The sequence below is a fragment of the Peromyscus eremicus genome, chromosome 9 (genome assembly GCF_949786415.1).
Source record: "Peromyscus eremicus chromosome 9, PerEre_H2_v1, whole genome shotgun sequence".
NCBI lineage: Eukaryota > Metazoa > Chordata > Mammalia > Rodentia > Cricetidae > Peromyscus > Peromyscus eremicus.
Genome location: NC_081425.1, coordinates 3,324,406 through 3,342,284, shown reverse-complemented (window position 1 = coordinate 3,342,284; position 17,879 = coordinate 3,324,406). Strand labels below are relative to the sequence as shown.

At 45.5% G+C, this 17,879-nt stretch overlaps 1 protein-coding gene across 1 annotated transcript in view; it reads right to left on the bottom strand.

Annotated features, from left to right (window-relative positions):
- The window catches only part of Slc15a1 (solute carrier family 15 member 1), a 32,345-nt gene extending 16,182 nt beyond the window's left edge, over nucleotides 1-16,163 (bottom strand). Inside the window, exons 1-13 of the mRNA XM_059274282.1 lie at nucleotides 16,095-16,163; nucleotides 13,933-14,014; nucleotides 13,696-13,837; nucleotides 12,256-12,375; nucleotides 9,226-9,325; nucleotides 8,921-9,011; nucleotides 6,685-6,768; nucleotides 4,109-4,191; nucleotides 3,310-3,396; nucleotides 2,753-2,842; nucleotides 422-466; nucleotides 272-304; nucleotides 100-188 (exon numbers count right to left, since the gene is read on the bottom strand). Coding sequence (XP_059130265.1) covers nucleotides 100-188; nucleotides 272-304; nucleotides 422-466; nucleotides 2,753-2,842; nucleotides 3,310-3,396; nucleotides 4,109-4,191; nucleotides 6,685-6,768; nucleotides 8,921-9,011; nucleotides 9,226-9,325; nucleotides 12,256-12,375; nucleotides 13,696-13,837; nucleotides 13,933-14,014; nucleotides 16,095-16,163 — 1,115 coding nt within the window. The remainder of the gene's footprint in view (nucleotides 1-99; nucleotides 189-271; nucleotides 305-421; nucleotides 467-2,752; nucleotides 2,843-3,309; nucleotides 3,397-4,108; nucleotides 4,192-6,684; nucleotides 6,769-8,920; nucleotides 9,012-9,225; nucleotides 9,326-12,255; nucleotides 12,376-13,695; nucleotides 13,838-13,932; nucleotides 14,015-16,094) is intronic.
- Between the last annotated feature and the right edge of the window lie 1,716 nt (nucleotides 16,164-17,879).

Below are 17,879 nucleotides of genomic sequence, written 5' to 3'. Positions count from 1 at the left end.
ATAAGTTGAGAAATGCTGATCTAGGCAGATGCTTCTGGAAGCAGAGCAAAACACTGAACCAACAGCACCTCAATCAACCCAAGTTAAGCAGCTACCTACGTGAAATTGAGACCACATTTTGCAATGAGAGGGTACACCACAGCATCCATAACGGGGACCATGATGACAATCAGGATGGCATTCACCGTCTGCAGAGGAAGTGGAGAGGGGCTGTTAGTGTTATCTCTATGAGCACTGGGGCTTGGAAAGTGACCTGAAGATCTTCCCCTACCTGCATCTGGTCTGGCTGAATTTCAATGGCTCCCTAAAAAAAAGGAGGCAAAATATTATTGGAAAAAAAAATGCCATGAAAGGGAAGGAGAAAGGGGACCAAGGGACAAAAGAAGAGGTGACCAGAAAGGACTATGATAGGTAAACTTACAATCTTCCCACTCATGGTTGTTGCTTGCAGTGTCCATCTGGAGCCCTGAAAAATGAACACATGGATTGTGTCATGGGGGCATGTGGCTATTTAATGTGATAATCCACCACTGAACCTTCTAAATCACGACTGAAATGTTATGGGATTTGAAGTTGTCATGAACATCCAGTTGGCCTCTTGGCTCCAGCACAATACTAGGAAGACAGAGACCAGTTGTACACCAACAGACCTAACTCTGTCCTGGGATGCATGAAGAACCTGGGACAGAGCTATCCACAGGGGACACATATGGTGATATTTTATTTGTACTGAAATGTGATTTTATTTGTATGTTAATAAATAAAGTTGCCTGGGGGTCAGAGCTAATAGCAAGCCATAGCAGAGCCGGACGTTGGTGGTGCATGCCTTTAATCCCAGCTCTTGGGAGGCAGAGCTAGGCGGATCTCTGTGTGTTCAAGGATACAGCCAGCATGGAGACACAGGCCTTTAATCTCAATACCAACCATAGAGACCTGGAGGTCTGTATAGACAGGCAGTGACGAGGAGGTCATGTGGTTGGATTTACAACCAATGAGAAGGCAGAACAGAAAGTCAGTAAAAAGACAGATACACAGGAAGTTGGTCTCTTTCTGAGGGGAAAGATGGCAGCGGCAGCGAAGGGTAAGAAGGTGGTTTTTAGTATCAGCTCTTAGCTACTGCTCTGACCTCTGGGGCTTTTAACTCTGCATTTGCTCTGTGTTTCTTATTTAATAAGACTGTTAATCTACAGACACAAAAGCACAAGGCTGCGTGAATACACGGTACCACCTCTCAGGGTGCGCTCATTGGGCCACTGTGTTCTATGTATGCTGGTATCAGTGTCTAGAACATTACAATAGTAAAGAACCATCTTTTGAAAGCTAGGGAGGGGGGTTAAATGCTTCTAACAAAGACAATGATGGCCTTAAATTTGGGCAGGCTAATTGCAGTTCATCTGTTTCTTATAGGATGGGATTTTTTTTTTTTTCGAGACACCGTTTCTCCGTGTAGCTTTGGAGCCGGTCCTGGATCTCTCTCTGTAGACCAGGCTGGCCTCGAACTCACAGAGATCTGCCTGGCTCTGCCTCCCGAGTGCTGGGATTAAAGGTGTGCACCACCACTGCCCAGCAGATGTGATGATTTTTATGGCCGACTAAACACTCAATGGATCAATGGAAATCCATCAGCTCCATGGGGAAGACAACATGGGAAGCGGTAGAGCTGTGCTGTTTGAGTTCTTAGTACACACCAGTCACTGAGGACCTTGTATGTAATGTCTAATTTGGGCCTCACAGCAGAGGTGGGTGGTCAGGGCAAACACGTTAGAAAGGGTTCTGAGTTCTGAGTCTAAGTCACCCAGCTGCCAGCGATGCCTGCATTTCTAGTGCAAGTCTGATCCCAGTTAGCCTCTCACCCAACAATCAAGGTGGTTCCTTTGTCCTACCAGGGTGCTCTCTACTTCATGCTACAGAAGGAGATGCGTGCATGCTTGAATGTTCTCCAGGGGTCCCCACCCTTCCACTAGTCCTGTCTGTTCAGTGTCACATATCTGTTCACAGGCTCTTGAAGAAACAGTGTCTCCTTGTTTGACTAGTGAGTATTGTGCACTGGGTTTTCTGACATGATTGTGTAGGCCCCAATGTGTGTCCTACACATGGCCTCATATCCCATCTCTGTGCATATGGGAAACATGAACTGGAACCAGGCTATCATCACAACAGTAAAGGAGAACATGGAGTTGAGAGGGATGTGGGGTGGGGGCAGGTGGAAGGAGGTAATGGTGTATGTATATGATCAAAGTACATTGTGTGAGTGTATGACTGTTTCAACAATGAAAAAGAACAAAGCCACAAGTCTAGTCTGGTCAGGCACCTGCTGTAGGTAGGAGGACTTGAGTCTAGTCATTTACAACCCTGTATTCTGGTTCAGTATTCTATATTAAAGTAGGAGATTTGTACCAAGCCCCTTTAAGTAGAACATTCCACAAATCTCCTCAGAGGCAATACCTTTCCATCATACTGGGTCAGTAGAACAGACTCTGCCCTGGGTTCTGATTGGCAGGGGTCCCAGATGCTCTGAGGACATTTCCCCAGGGTTACTCTAGGTAAACAAACCTTATTTTCTTCATTGACTCACAGTAGACACGTGAACCTTTTAGGATATGTTTTAACCAGTAAACTAAATATGATGCAACAATTAAATCAGCAAAATACGAAAAAGAAACTGGAATAGAATGTTTTTAGGAGCTGAACACGCAATGTGGCCTGGTGAGTGGTAGTACTCACCACCTACTGATGAAACAAGAGACATTACCTGCTGATCAAACAAGGCCCAGAACATGGGGAGTGGAATATACAGGGTCATCACCTTCATGACCATCTTAATTTGTGAGATGAGCCGCTCCTGCGGGTGGACAAATCAGCCAGATTGTCAGCAGAGTCAACAGCAATTGTAGCCCTGTTGCAAAGCTGGGACATTTGTATCCAGGGACAAGCTGGGAAGTGGTTGTTTAGTCTAAAGAACACACCACAGGTTTAGCTAGGAAACCCGAACATTCTGAACAACCGGCTCCCAGAGCTTACTCCATGCCAATCTCAAGGTTACCACCACCCCAGCTCTTCTTTGTTCAAAGCAATGGAAGACGACCCAAGTGAACAGCCATGACAGGCGCCTGTTGGTCCACGATCAACAATAACCATTGTTTTAAGGTCTTTTTAAAGCAACGGTGCATAGTTGTACTCCACGTGCCGGCAAGTGCTGGCGGACGCGGTTGAGGGTGTCGCCCATGAAGCTAACACTCTGCACTGTGGCTTCTTTTCACGCCCGCCGTCTGGGGCAACCGGGGCCACTGTGACAGGAATGGTACTTACGTCGTACTTCTCTTTTGCCCAGTCCAGCCAGTGCTCCCTCTTGGGAAATGTCTTACTTCGGTGCCTAAATCTGTTTTTGATGGCAAACTGAAGGGAGGAAGGAAAATTAAATTTTAAAGAGAATCAACTATACCAGAAAAACTACATTTCAGTGAATTCTCTTTTAATGGGAGAAAAGAAGGCTCATTTTAACTCGTAGATACTAGGCACATTGGCCAAAACATACAACAAGGGTCTCTTTCTAATCCAGACGCCTGTGTTGGGGTCCCATTGTCAGTATTTTACTCCCCAGCCCGTCTAGAAAAGCATGTTCAATAGAAATAAAATACACGTACACATTTGTATTAAGTTTTCTAATAGCCAATTAACAAGTAAAAACAAAATACATAAAAGTGCCCCCTTCCCCCCCCCCCCCACAGGGTTTCTCTGTGCAACCCTGGCTGTCCTGGAACATGCTCTGTAGACCAGGCTGGCCTCGAACTCAGACATACGCCTGCCTCTGCCTTCTTCATGATCCTTCATGCCTCTGCTGGGATTAAAGGTGTGCACCACCAACACCTGGCTCTGTTTGGTAAGTTGTATAAAGACTCCCAAGTACCCTAAAAAATCATCTTAAAGGGAAAATCAAAACTTTGTTGAGCTTTTCTTCTCTTTTAGAATTGAACTTTGATTTAAAGGAGAAGGAAGGCAGACGAAAGTTCTGAGTGACTTAATGAGGGGGAGGGGGAGGGGAGGGGAGGGGGAAGAAGGGAGGGGAGGGGAAAGAGGGGAGGGGAGGGGAGGGGAGGAGGGCACTTACACCGATGCATTTGGCCACTTTGCTCATGATGTTGCCCTGGGGCTGGACCTTCTTGTACATCCTACTGCCAAGGACAAACACAACTGCACAGGGCAGGGGAAGAGGTGTCACTGCCAGAGCTCCCGGCGGTCTGAAAGGTGCTCATTTGTCTGCATCATCCCCTTGTCCGGAAGCATGGGATTGTGTATAGAACTGTTTCCCTGCTTCACAGGTGAAGAACTGTTGCTGATTATAGCAACCACCAGAGCCTCTGGGGAGCAGGATGCTGTGCTGCCATATACAAATGCCACAGCCTAATGCTGTCTGTCCATCCCACCCCCAAAGGAGACTCCCAGCCACTCAGAATAGCTATTTGAACACAAGTCCTAGTTATTTTAAGGAGACCAAGGGCGCAGGAGCTTTTGCATGCCATGGGAATACCTTATTCTACAAAGACAATAAATACAGCGCTAATATTTTTGGCTGCAATAGCAGGAGGGATTTTTTCCTGCTCTTAATATTCAGGAGAAAGGGATTTAATCTGTTGAAAGGTTTACTTAATCATCAATGGCAGAATCCCCACCCCACCCTCAGTTACCGTACAGAAGCAGGGCTATAATTAATTGCCTCTGCAGCTGCTTTGATAAAAATGAGAGAACCTTTTCAATGAGGCTATTACTCTTTTGTGGAGCTTGTGAACAACAGGCATCTTGTGAAAATGGCCCCCCTACACAGCATTTCTGCAGGAGATCCTACATTAGGCTTCCAGATCGCCCAATGCCACAACTTGATAACTGAAGAGCATTAATGGATCACTCGCTTCTCCTTGTTAAGGCCTGAGGTGTTGACAGCCACTGGCCCTTGGGTCTCACCAGGTTCATGACTGTTCCGTAGATGTCCTGCATGGCCAGCTGACTGATACTGACTCGTGCTCATGCCCAATGCCCTTACAAACACGAGTGATGAAGGTTCCCAGCAGGCTGAGGCAGCATTTCCCTTTGCCAGTCACCATTTTAACCTTTCAACTTTTTGACAAACTGAAGCCTAACTCAAGCCTGGAACTTCCTAAAAGAGCTGTAGATGCCTGTCGTCTTAATTCTTTCATACGAAGACATAGAATCTTTTTCTTAAGAATGACTTATACAGACTAGATGAGAATTTACCTGAAGTGCCTTTTTCTACTCAGCATGGAGAGAGAAGCATGCATTAGTCCTTTAGAAGACTACAACCATCTTTGAAGAATTATGGGAGAAAAGAGATGTTGAAAAGGGGCAAGGACAGTGCTTACACAATGGAAAAAACACAGTAAAACTATTTCAATATGAGAAAAAGAGATGGAAAAAAAGGTTCTATTTGATACCAGTAAGACCTGAAAACAAAACCCGGAGAAAGGCGAAGAAGCCATGGAAGCTTGAGGGGACCATTGGCAGGGTTTTCTCATACTAACTTTCAACTCAGAACATCCCAAGTTTCCTCTTTGTATTTCTTAAGAAAAAAAACTGCTCAAAACTAATGCACATATGCAAAATCTAGATTCTACCTGTCTACCTATCTACCTGTCTACCTCTCATCTACCTATCATCTACCTGTCTGCCATCATCTACCTGTCTACTTATCATCTACCTGTCTGTCTATCTACATGTCTCTACCTATCTACCTACCTACCTATCTATCCATCCATCCATCATCCATCCATCCATCATCCATCCATCCATCATCCATCCATCCATCATCCATCCATCCATCCATCCATCCATCCTCCATCCATCCATCATCCATCCATCCTCCATCCATCCATCATCCATCCATCCATCATCCATCCATCATCCATCCATCATCCATTCATCCATCATCCATCCATCATTCATCCATCCATCATCCATCCATCCATCCATCCATCATCCATCCATCCATCCATCCATCCATCCATCCATCTAGGGAGCAGCAAGAAGGATGAGGAAGGACTGGAATAGGTAATGGGGATGTGAACATGAAAAAGATACGAAGATACAATGATAGCTATGTATGAAAATGTCATAATGAAATTTGCCATTCTGCATACTAGCTAAAAGTAATCTAAAAAAGAAATACAGCCACTGGTATAAAACACACATGTGCAAATAAATATAACTGCTATAAACATGCATTCCTTCTAGCAGGAAAGGGGTCTAGTAGAAACCTTTGGGATAATGTATAATGGGAACTTAGACCCTAGCAGAAGTAGTCAATGGCCGTTGAACCAGATTTCTTTACTCAAGCTGCAGCTGACTCACATTGGTAACAATAGACACGTTCAATCCTGAGCTAACCAAGCTAGCAGACTCCATCACCTCCCCTCATCTGCTTAGATGGCCTCAAATCTAACGTCCAGATCAGCTGGTGCCTCTCCTCCTAAGCCCTTTTAGGACCCTATTTCCCTCAGAATATGGCCACTCCACTTCCTCCTCTCCTAGAGGGAGAACATGCCAAACATCCAATGCAGGTCTTCACAATACATTTCGTTACAACTTGGCACATGGACTTAAAAAAATTAGCCATGATAATATGGATCCTGCCCTGGGCATGGGCTTGTGTCAGTTCAACTGACTTCTACTCACTTAGGGAAACAGCCATGAGAGCCGCCGGAACCCCAAAGGCCAGTGGGTAACAAGCTTGTTGACTGTGGATTCCACATTGTTGAACTGAGGAGAAATAATGATTAAAAGGCATCAAGTTTTTTCCTAATGCGTATATTGTTCCCATTTCTAAAAACCCTCCCTGATTACACCATGTTGTTTTGCTAATGTTCTGGACTTAGCTGTTTGCCTCAACGATGTCATTGCCAGCTGAACAAACTGTCTCCATAGCTTGTTCTATGGATTTTATTTTTAAATTTTGCTATTGATTCATTTATTCTATCTGTCTGTCTGTCTCTCTGTCTCCCTCTGTCTGTCTCTGTTTCTGTCTCTGTCTCTCTCTTTGTGTGTGTGTGTGTGTGTGTGTGTGTGTGTGATGGAGTGTATCTAGAGTTCAAAAGACAACTTGCAGGATTCCATTCTCTTCTTCCACTGTGTGGGTCTAGGAATCAAACTCAGGTTGTCAAGACTCACAGCCAGCACCTTTACCTGCTTAGCTACCTCACCGGCCCCTTGTCTGTGAATTTTATAACTAGTGGAGATCAACGTGGCCTGGACGTTCTAACTTGAATATGTGGGACTCACTGAATTAAGGCAAATGCACTACCATTCAGTATTGCGGGTGTCCTGTCAGTGTGGCAGCTACGAGCTGGGAGGGACCAGACAGTGACTGTTTGGGGCTTTAGGATCCACTTAGCTTTGGTCACAACTCCTCAACTCTACCTCCACAGGGGACGCAGTCAGAGCTAAATGACGGCTGTATCCAGGTTCCTGGATAAGACCCATAGTTTGCCACCTCTGACTGAGGGCAGAGATCGGAGACCCTCAGACTGGTAAGGAAAAGCATTAAGGCTTTGTAAAGGCAACAGAGGATTCCCACAAACACTTTCAGTGGGATGTTGGAGCCTTCTGGAAGGACTGGATCCAACAGGAATTCAGGTCTTAAAGTATATGTTTCAAAATCCTGTAGTGGGAAGTGGCGGTTGGGTAAATGTTCCTGCTCATGACTGTACACCTGGTCCCGTTCCTGACAACACAGAGGCCCTGTCCCTCAAGGAATGTCTGAGGGTTGTGGTTCCCCAGATCTTCACTAATGAAGTGATAGGAACCTTGTCACATGTTAAGTTTATTATGTGTGTGCAGTCATGGTTTTACTTTAAGAAGTTACACTGTCGACACATTCTATAATTCAAACGTATATTGTACATTCTTCCAAAGAACAAGGAAGTGGGAGAGGAGGCGAGGGGACATAATTCATGAATAAAAACCAAATTCGGAAGGGGCTTAAGCTTCTGGCATCTTCAAACCATGTCCCCAATTTCACAATTTAATCAGATTCAGCCGAAGATGCTGCAGCTTTGTTAGTCTGTCCAAACAACGGAAAACCTTCCATTCCGCATGGAAACTTCACAAGCCCTCAGTGGAGTGTGAACAAACACAAGAGACTGGGTTGTGTTGAGAGTTATTGATACTCCTCTCTGGTGTGTCTCTGGTTTGGGGAATTTCTTTTTACATGCCCTGGTTCTGTGAGGCAGGGTCTCACTAACCTAGAGCCTAGGTTCGCCTCGAACTTGCAGCTTCCTGCTTCCACTTTTCAAGTGCTGGGATTAAAAGCATAAGCCACCACTCTTCTCACACTTCTGAGTATTTCTTTTGGAAACCAAAGGACAAACCTTGCCCATTAAGTTCTTCCCAACTCACAGAAACACCACCACAGGGGAGTGAAGAGCAAAGAGCCAAAAGTCAACTATAGCCTGCTCTGTGTCTTCTCAAACATTGCTGTGGACATATCCCATGTAATATGTCTAATATTAGAAAATCGATGGTGTGAGAAGGGGGTGACTTGGAGTCTCCAGTGGTCCTCAATAAGGAAGTCAAGAGAGACTAGAAGGGGGTAAAGTGTAGAAGAAAGTTTACAGTTTAGATTTTGATAAATATCCCAGCATGTGTGGCAGCTTGGCCATTAGAGGAAAAAGGGACAAAATAAAACCAACAAGACAAGAACTTAACCTTTGTTTTGAGACAGAGTCTCACTCTGGCTGGGCCAGAACTCCCTGTATAGACCAGATTAGCCTCCAACTCACAGGGATCTACCTGCTTCTGCCTCCCCAGTGTTATGATTAAAAGTGTGTGCCACCACACCTGGAAGACTTGGCCTTTTTAACCTGACTTTCTTATAATTAAGAAAAAACCCAAGTTCTTTCTAGATGGTTCTTACCCCTAAGAATGGGAGTGATAATCGTGGAGAGCAGGCTTCCAGCATTGATGGCCAAATAAAAGATGGAAAAGAATCGGTTTCTCTGTTTTTCCTGTCATAGAACAAAGTTAGGTTATGACATTTGTCTGGGAATCATGGGAGATGATGGAGCTGGGAGCTGAGCTCATCTCTGACTTAGTTTGGTTAGCATCTTACTTTCAAGTATCCTGGAAAAGAGTGGAACAGAGATCGGACTCGTTCCAGCCATGTGGTCACTAGGGGACTGTCAGTCATGAATGGGGCTCCTGAAGAGTTCACGTTCTTACCTGGCCCTCTTCAAACTGATCGCCACCAAATGCAGACACACAGGGCTTGATTCCTCCTGTACCAAAGGCTATCAGGACCAGGCCGATCATGGACAGTGCTCTGGGAAAGGAGCAGTTTAAGGGCAAGGTGGCAGGTCCTCAGAGGAAGGAGCCTCCCCCATAGTCTCCCTACAAGGACCAGGTGCAGCAGCAATCACATTGAGGTTCAGCCTCAATGAGAAGGGAATGCACAAGAACACAGGCTGTGAGCATTGAATGAAAACGATACCATCTTTGTCTATTTATCACCCATGAAATTGAAAATAAGCTTAAAATCTGAACAAAGATTTATATATGGACTTTAGGGTAGCCTTATCATTTTTAATAAAAGAATGAGTGCATAAAATATTAGTTAAGGGGCTGAGGGCATAGCTCAGTGGTAGAGTAAATGCTTAGTATACACAGTTTAGTTCTCAGTACACATGCCTACGCAAATTCCAATCAAACAAGCCTAAGTCTTGTGTCAATCAAAATGGAGTCATAATAGTCATTTAATGACATTGGCGACATGATTTAATTGCAAAGCAGAACATCTGGCTAGGAACTATGAGCTTCTCTGTTTGCTTACAGTGGAAAGGCTGGAAAGAACAGAACAAACGACATATTGTTATGGCTCGGTTGTGGGACTAAGGACTACTTATTTTAATTTTATTTTTGTTATTTTCCATGTTATCTGTAAGCATTTTCCCTCCTGAATTAAAAAAATCACGGGGCAGCAGGCAGAATTAAGAGAAAGTATAATAGCATATGCATGAAAATGCCATCACAATGCTCATTACTTTGTATGCTGACCTAAAAATTGTCTGAAAAGGGAAAACCCATAGCATTTATGATTTTAGAGTTTTGCTAGGAGTGAGGCACGATAAACCTCAAGTTTTGTAAAAAATATTTTCTTGGCTGCCAATGTTGCTTAAACTATTTAAAAATTAGATGGATGAGGTCTCTCTTTGATCTGGGGTTCTTCATTTTGGCTATATTGGCTGGCCAGTAAGCCCCCAGGGTCTGTCTGTCTCTGCTCCCCCAGGGTTGGGGTTACAGATGCATGCTGCCATGCCCACTTTTTTGGGCATGGGGATCTGAGCTCAGGTTCTCAAGCTTGCATGGCAAACACTTTACCTACTGAGCCATCTCTCCATGTTCTGGAGAAGACAGCTTCTCCAGGGTGACCTCCTGTTTTGTGGGAGAGCCTGGCTCAGAGCTGGTAGTCTGTGCTGCCCACTCACCTACACTGCTCTTTCTGGGCCCAAGCATCAGGCACGGATGACTGTCCTCTGGGTGCAAATGTGTTCAACAGGAAAGTCAGAGACGTGGGCATTAGAGCTACTAATTTAAATTTCAGTCGTCTTTACAACCCACGAGATGGCTTACTCCTACACTAGGGAGCTAAAGTACAACTGGAACAAATCAGTCTTTAAACTTTTAAAAAGATTTTGGGTTCTAAAAAGACTTTGGACTTGAAAAGGAAGTTTGGATATTTTAAAGAGACTTTGAACTTTTTTTTGAGGCAAGATCTCACGATGTAGCTCTGGCTGTCCTGGAACTCATTATGTAGGCCAGGCTGGCCTCGAACTCACAGAGCTCTGCCCACCTCTGCTGCTGAGTGCTGAGATTAGAGGTGTGCACCACCACACCTGGCTAGAGACTGAACTTTTAAGAGTTTACATTTTTAAAGACTGAGGAACTTTGAAATTTTGGAATATTTTATATTGTAATGTTCATATGAATGTGTGATCTTGGGGATGAATAAGGAAGGGAAGGTTGTGACTTAACAGTGATGTGTTTCTGTGTCAAGTTCACAAGCGGTCAGCTGTGTTACATAGTTTTATGTCAACTTGACACAAGCTGGAGTCATCAGGCAGGAGGGAGCCTCAATTGAGGCAATGGCTCTATAAGATCAGGTGTAGGCAAGCCTGAAGGGCATTTCCTCAATTAGTGATTGATGGGGGAAGGCCCAGCCCACTGTGGGTGGTGCTATCCCTGGGCAGGTAGTCCTGAAGTATATATGAAAGCAGACTGAGTGAGCCATGGGAGCAAGCTGTAGGTAGGACTCCTCCATGGCTTCTGCATCAGATCCTGCCTCCAGGTTCCTGCCTTGTTTGAGTTCCTCCCCTGACTTCCTTCTGTGATGACAGTGATGTGGAAATGTAAGCTGAATAAACCCTTTCCTCCCCAAGTTGCTTTGGTCGTGATGTTTCATCAGCAATGGAAACCCTAAGAGAATAGTGATGCACACATATAATCCAGCAAACAGGAGGCTGATGCTGTGTTAAAAAACAGAAAGTAGGGCGGTGGTGGCGCACGCCTTTAATCCCGGCACTCGGGAGGCAGAGCCAGGCAGATCTCTGTGAGTTCGAGGCCAGCCTGGTCTCCAAAGCGAGTTCCAGGAAAGGCGCAAAGCTACACAGAGAAACCCTGTCTCGAAAAACAAAAAAACAAAAAACAGAAAGTAAACAAGCAACCTTTGTAATTAGTCTACCGAGCCAGATTGCAGGGAAGGAGACTAACTCCAACAAGAATAAACCTTGCTGTCAAGAGTTCAGAACAGATGGCTAGTACAATATCTGTTATCGAAGTACTCAGAAATAACCTATGTGGTTACAGGGAGAAACTAAAGGTCTTGGATAGTGAGGAAAGCTGGTGGTGTTGAGGGCCAAGGTCTATGGGAGCTATGTCCCTCTAAGAAAGACAAGATGAGCATGATCATACACCATGACCATACACCAAATGGGATGTCTCAACTCACGTCAAAGCGAGCAGACATTAGGGTGGTGGCATCCTGAGGACTCAACTCTCAGTCCATTGAACTGCCTTTTGTGCATTACTGACTAGGGAGGCGAAACCTCTCTGCTTTCTTGGGGACATTCAAGGAACAAGGTAAATCATCAGAGCATCAGATAAACAAGCAGCAAGGGAGCGGGGCATCAGAGGGGCGGGGCATCAGAGGGGCGGGGCATCATCAGAAGGGCGGGGCAGCAGTGGCCAAGGACTCACACATGCACGGGAAGGATGTCAGGAGTGCCATCATGGTTGTGATCCGTGAGGTCATTAATTGAGCTCACTGAGATGACCGCCTGTCCAATAGTGTAGACGATGGATAATGAAATAATTGTCCTGTGTTTAGAAAGGATAAGAAAGTCCTAGTTAATTGCACAGTAGCTGTCCATTTTCATTTTTTTTCCTGCAAAACTTCGAAGGGATCCACCCGTTTTTTCAAAACTGGGTAAAAATATGGACTCTCAGGAGGGGAGAGAATAGGGGCATAGAGTGAAATTTTGGTTAGAGCCCAGAAGGGGAAGCCCCACCTCTAATTTCCCTCCACTTCAACCTCTGCTACCACAGAAATTAGTATTTATAGCTTTGGACAATACGACTTACTAATCCTGGCAGCACTGAGTGGACTCAGGGGTTAAAAGAACCAAACATGGCATCGGGAAGGAATAAGTGGTGGGATAAGAGAGGAATTGGATGGAAAGAATTCAGGGTGAACTTGATCAAAAAACATTACATACATCTATGGAATTTTCCAACAATTACAAAAAGAGTTTCTAGTCTTGTGTCTGGTAAGAAGAAAAGACCAACTTGACACACTTCTTTAAAGAGAATGACTGTTTTTGCTCCTGCCTATGGAGAACATCTTCCTTCTCTATAAAGTCCCACGAGATGTCCTCTGCTGTGGGATGTTCTGTATGGCAAATGTGTTGCTAATTAGTCAATAAATAAAACACTGATTGGCCATTGGCTAGGCAGGAAGTGTAGGCAGGACAAGGAGGAGAATAAAGCTGGGAAGTGGAAGGCTGAGTCAGAGAGACACTGCCAGCCGCCATGATGAGAAACAGCATGTGAAGATGCCAGTAAGCCACGAGCCATGTGGCAAGGTATAGATTAATGGAAATGGATTAATTTAAGCTGTAACAACAGTTAGCAAGAAGCCTGCCACGGTCATACAGTTTGTAACCAATATGTCTCTGTGTTTACTTGGTCGGGTTTGAGCGGCTGTGGGACTGGCAGGTGACAGAGATTTGTCCTGACTGTGGGCCAGGCAGGAAAACTCTAGCTACAGTCCTCTGGTTAGGTGAATGCTCACAGTGGTTTCCCATCCACCAAGCCACATGAGCCTGCAGCAGCAAGGCCTGAGCATCAGGCAGTCTGTTTTCCCAGCTCTGAACACCAAGTCTCACCAGTGATAGGCAGGGTCTTTGCCACTATTTCAAAATGATAAAGTTTGGTTGTGGCTGGGCACAACCAAAATTAAACAATGACAAATCTACAACCTTCTTGATTCCTAGTGCTGTGTTAAGAATATGATATTAAGCAGAAATAAGACCGCAGTTGTCCTATAAGTTTCTTTCCTTGAGTCTTCCTCCTGCCTAGCCTATCATCCCAAATCACAAAGCTCACAAATTGTGTGATGAGAAAGTCCCGATCACTCACTTGAACTTCCCCAGCCAGGAGTCTGCGATCAGAGCTCCGAGAATTGGAGTCAGGTAGCACAGGGCAGCGAATGTGTGGTAGATGGCCGTGGACAGATCATCATCCCAGCCAATGAAGTTTCTGAAGTACAGAACCAGGAGTGCTTTCCGCGGGGGCAGGTGGAAGAGAGAAACCGAGTTAGGGCTGGCTAAGGGAACACACACTTTTACAGAAGGGCGAGGTGAGCCCAAAACTTACCTCGCATCCCATAGTAGGAGAATCTCTCACAGAATTCATTGACCACGATGAAGAAGATGCTCAAGGGGTAACCAAAGCAGCTCTGACAAAAAGAAAAATAACGTCCAGACGTGCTCACACACCAGCACTGGAGGCTGGGCAGAGATCCACTGCACACTTAATTCTTAGTTCTATTTTGACCCAGAATCTTGAATTTTGTGATTTTTATAGCCTATGTTAGTCATTCCCACACAGAGACTGCAATGAAATAAATTAACTAGCATGAGCAGGAAATAAACATTTCCTAAGGCGAGGGCCTCTTATACCGAACTCAGGACCATCCCATATGCCCTAAGCAAAGCATGTGTCGAGTGAATAAAGCACATTTGTGGCCACTGAGGAACAAAACATTGTATAACTTCCATGACCGAGACACAGGAGAAGGACAAAGGATACTCACCCGTGACTTGGATGTCCCTAAAAGAAAAACAAATCACCAATGTTAAATTCGTATCCGACTCAGCTCCCCTGGCTTCTCATAACAATTAGCTTTGGCGTTCTTTGGGATCCCAAGCCTCGACTTTCACATTTCATCTGCAGTGAGGACTGAGCTCCTCAGGCAATGCTTGTGAGCATTCAGGAGTGAGAACCAGCGCTCAGAAAATCATGCCCAAACCATTTCCTCCTCAAACACTTCAAAGGCTACCTCTTATAAAATCCAGACATTCCAGTGTTCTTCACTACCTCACCAGGGCATCAGGGTCCTCTGGGGGTTAAACCACTGAGGTGTACATGCTTTGGGGTGCCTAATTCAGAGTGAGGATTCAACCATTCCTTCCTGCTCCTAACCCTGCCTTCCCTCCAGCCCTCCTCCGTGCAAAGACCCGGTGATATCCAGCTGTTTGTTCACTGCATAGGTTGTGTGCTCTCTCAGTTCATGACATGGGAGATGGCAGTCTGTTGCTGGGTACCCTGCCTCCTTTCATGTATACCTCTCCACTCGAGTTTTAGCATTGGTGTTGACACACAGTATGGTGTAATGATGGGTCATTCATACATATTCTTGCCTCCCCTCTAGACTGAGTCTCTCAATGGAAGAAACATGCTACACATCTTAATATCCCTATCTCTTTTACAGTACGGACAGTGAGCCAGGCTATTGTTAGAAGTCGGTGAAAATGAAACAAAGCATGAGAACCCAAACCTAAGATCTGAGGAGCACCCTTCAGCCCCATGACCTCAGAAGCAGAGACCTCTGCTCCTCTGCCTCCCTCCTCTGAGGGAGTTCTACACCCTTGTCTCTTGTCTTCACTAAATCTTCTCTGCTCCCTATACCTACACATTGCTCCATACTTATCACTACCTGTCACCACTGTGTCCCTTTTTAGGGGGGGAAACCCACCCTCTTCCTGTTTCCCAGCCCCCACTGGTCTCATCTTAGAGTTCTCTGCTGCTAGGGCTCCTGAGGCATTCCTGCCTCTGTTAGGAGTCAATGGCTCAGCAGTGGTGAGTTACAAGCCCAGCGGTTCCTGAGACTCTCCAGGGGGCTTGTGAGACCAGACTGCTGTGCTGTTCAGAGCTGCTGACTCGGTAGGTCTGGCAGACACACGTGACTGCATTTTCTAACCAGTCGCCAGTGGTTGGTTGCATGCTTTGAAAACTGCTGCACTGGAGGATTATAAGTAATCCTTGAGCCCCAGTTATGGCCCCTGTGCTCTGTCCTGCAGCAGAGCGAACTCTAGGAGAGAGCTCGGCTAGAACCCACATTGGTCACTATGCCTTATATTAAGATTTAGGGAGAATCTGGCTTTCAAACAAGCTCCCATGGTCACGTGGATGCAGTCTGGAGACCTTACACTTTGAGAAGCACGTGTAAGCTGTGGTCCTGTTGACTGATAGATATCCATATGTAAAGATTATCATTTCTCTGGCCCTGAGAACCAGGAAGACCAGCTAGCTATCCAGAGCAGAAACCAAAGGCAGAAGCTGGGCAGGTATTGGTCCACCGCTGCTCCTGCCTCAGTCTCTCCATTCACAACTCTTCCCCTCAGGATTCCCACCATGTACTGTCAGTCTGTGTAACTCCCAGATCCACCCCACAATAAGCAAAACCCGAGTTCTGTGGGAGGAACTCTTTTCTTGACCTAGATCATGTGGCTCCCCCCAAACCAGCCCCCACTCACCTCCCTGACAGGCACATCCCTTCCTGTCCGCTGAGCTGGGGGCCCTTTCCACTTGCCCAGCTCAGCCATGACCCCAGGCACCACACCAGATGGTCTTGTGTTTTGCCCACTTCAGAGTCTGTTTGATGATATTTTAGTCCTTGATCTGAGGAGGGAAACCACACCATCCTGACCTCCTAGGACTCCAGTTCTTAATTCTTCTTGCTGTTGAAGCTGGAGCCAGAGCTTCCACACCCTAACCAAACTGGGTTTTTCCTCGTTAAGAGTTCTTTGGAGGAAGGGGTTACTTCAAAGTGCCATGTACAGAAAGAGAGCCAAGGGGTCAGACCTGAGATTGAACCTCAGTTCTGCCAGCTGGCATCTGGGGTCCTGGGCAAGCCTGGATAACTGGACGGTTGAAATGAAGGTAAAGAGTGCCACCTGCTTCGTAAAGCTACTGTAAGAGCTCATGAGGGGCCAACAAGATGGAAGGCACAGACAGGAAGGGCACTGATGCCAAGGCTGAAGGCTTGGGTTCAATTTACAGAATCTACACGTTAGGAGAACAGACTCTTACAAAGTTTCCTCTGACTGATACAAACATGCCCACAGACAGTGTAAAAAAAAAGTTTATGTGAAGGTTTCTCTCCCAGCTTAATGTATTAGTAAATTGGAGACACTACCATCTATTGTGGAATATTATTTTAAGGTGTGTTACATTTGTTTATGCTGTGGGACATTTGTTTAATGATGTAAAGATGTGTTGCATTCTTTTATGTTTCATTTGTTTAACTCTGTGAAGCTTTGTTACTGTGCCTGTCTAAAACGTCTGATGGTCTAATAAAGAACTGAACAGCCCATAGAGAAGCAGGAGAAAGGATAGGCAGGGCTCCCAGGCAGCGAGAATAAATAGAGGAGAAGTCTGGGAGGAAGGAGAAGGAGCAAGAGAACAAGGAAATGAGGACGCTAGGGCCAGCCACCCAGCCAGTCATGGAATAAATATGAAAGTAACATACATAGAAGTAAGAAAAGGAAAAAGCCCAGAGGCAAAAGGTAGATGGGATAATTTAAAGTTAAGAAAAGTTGGCAAGAAACAAGCCAAGCTAAGGCTGGGCATTTATAATTGAGAATAAGCCTCCATGTATAATTTATTTGGGAGCTAGGTGGCAGGCCTCCCCAAAGAGCAAAAACCAACAACAACCATCCTAGAATCTCAGTCTTGAATGGTACTCTGCTGAATGACAATTCAGTGTTCTCTAAAAAAGGTCTCCAAAGAATCGATTGTCTCAGTCTTCAAGCACAGTTCAGATCCTGACCTGAAACTTGACCTATGTGGTGTTTAATCTTAACTTCTGTCTTGGTTAGATCTATGTCACTTGGCAACACATCCCTGGGCATGCTAAGAGGATATTTCCAGAGAGGTTGAACTGAGGAGGAGGGAAGACCTGTCCTGAGTGTGAACCACACCCTTGGGCTGGTCCTGCATTGAACAAGGGGAAGCTGAGCTGAGCACCAGATGTCATCTCTCTCTACTTTCTGTCTGTGGAGGTCACGTGACTATGCTTTTGCCGCAGTGGCGGACTTTCCTGCTGTGATGGTCTGTACACTCAGATAGCCCGAATAAACCTTCCCTTCCTCAGATTTCCTTTTCCATGTATTTTGTCAGAGCAGTGAGAAAAGTAACTACCCTGTACCCCCACCCCCACTCCCCATCCTCCACCCCAACTCCACATTCCTTGGCTGAGCATTCTCTTCTGTTCATCCGAGGACCTGACAACTTCTGCTGTGCTTGGCCTATGAGGAGCC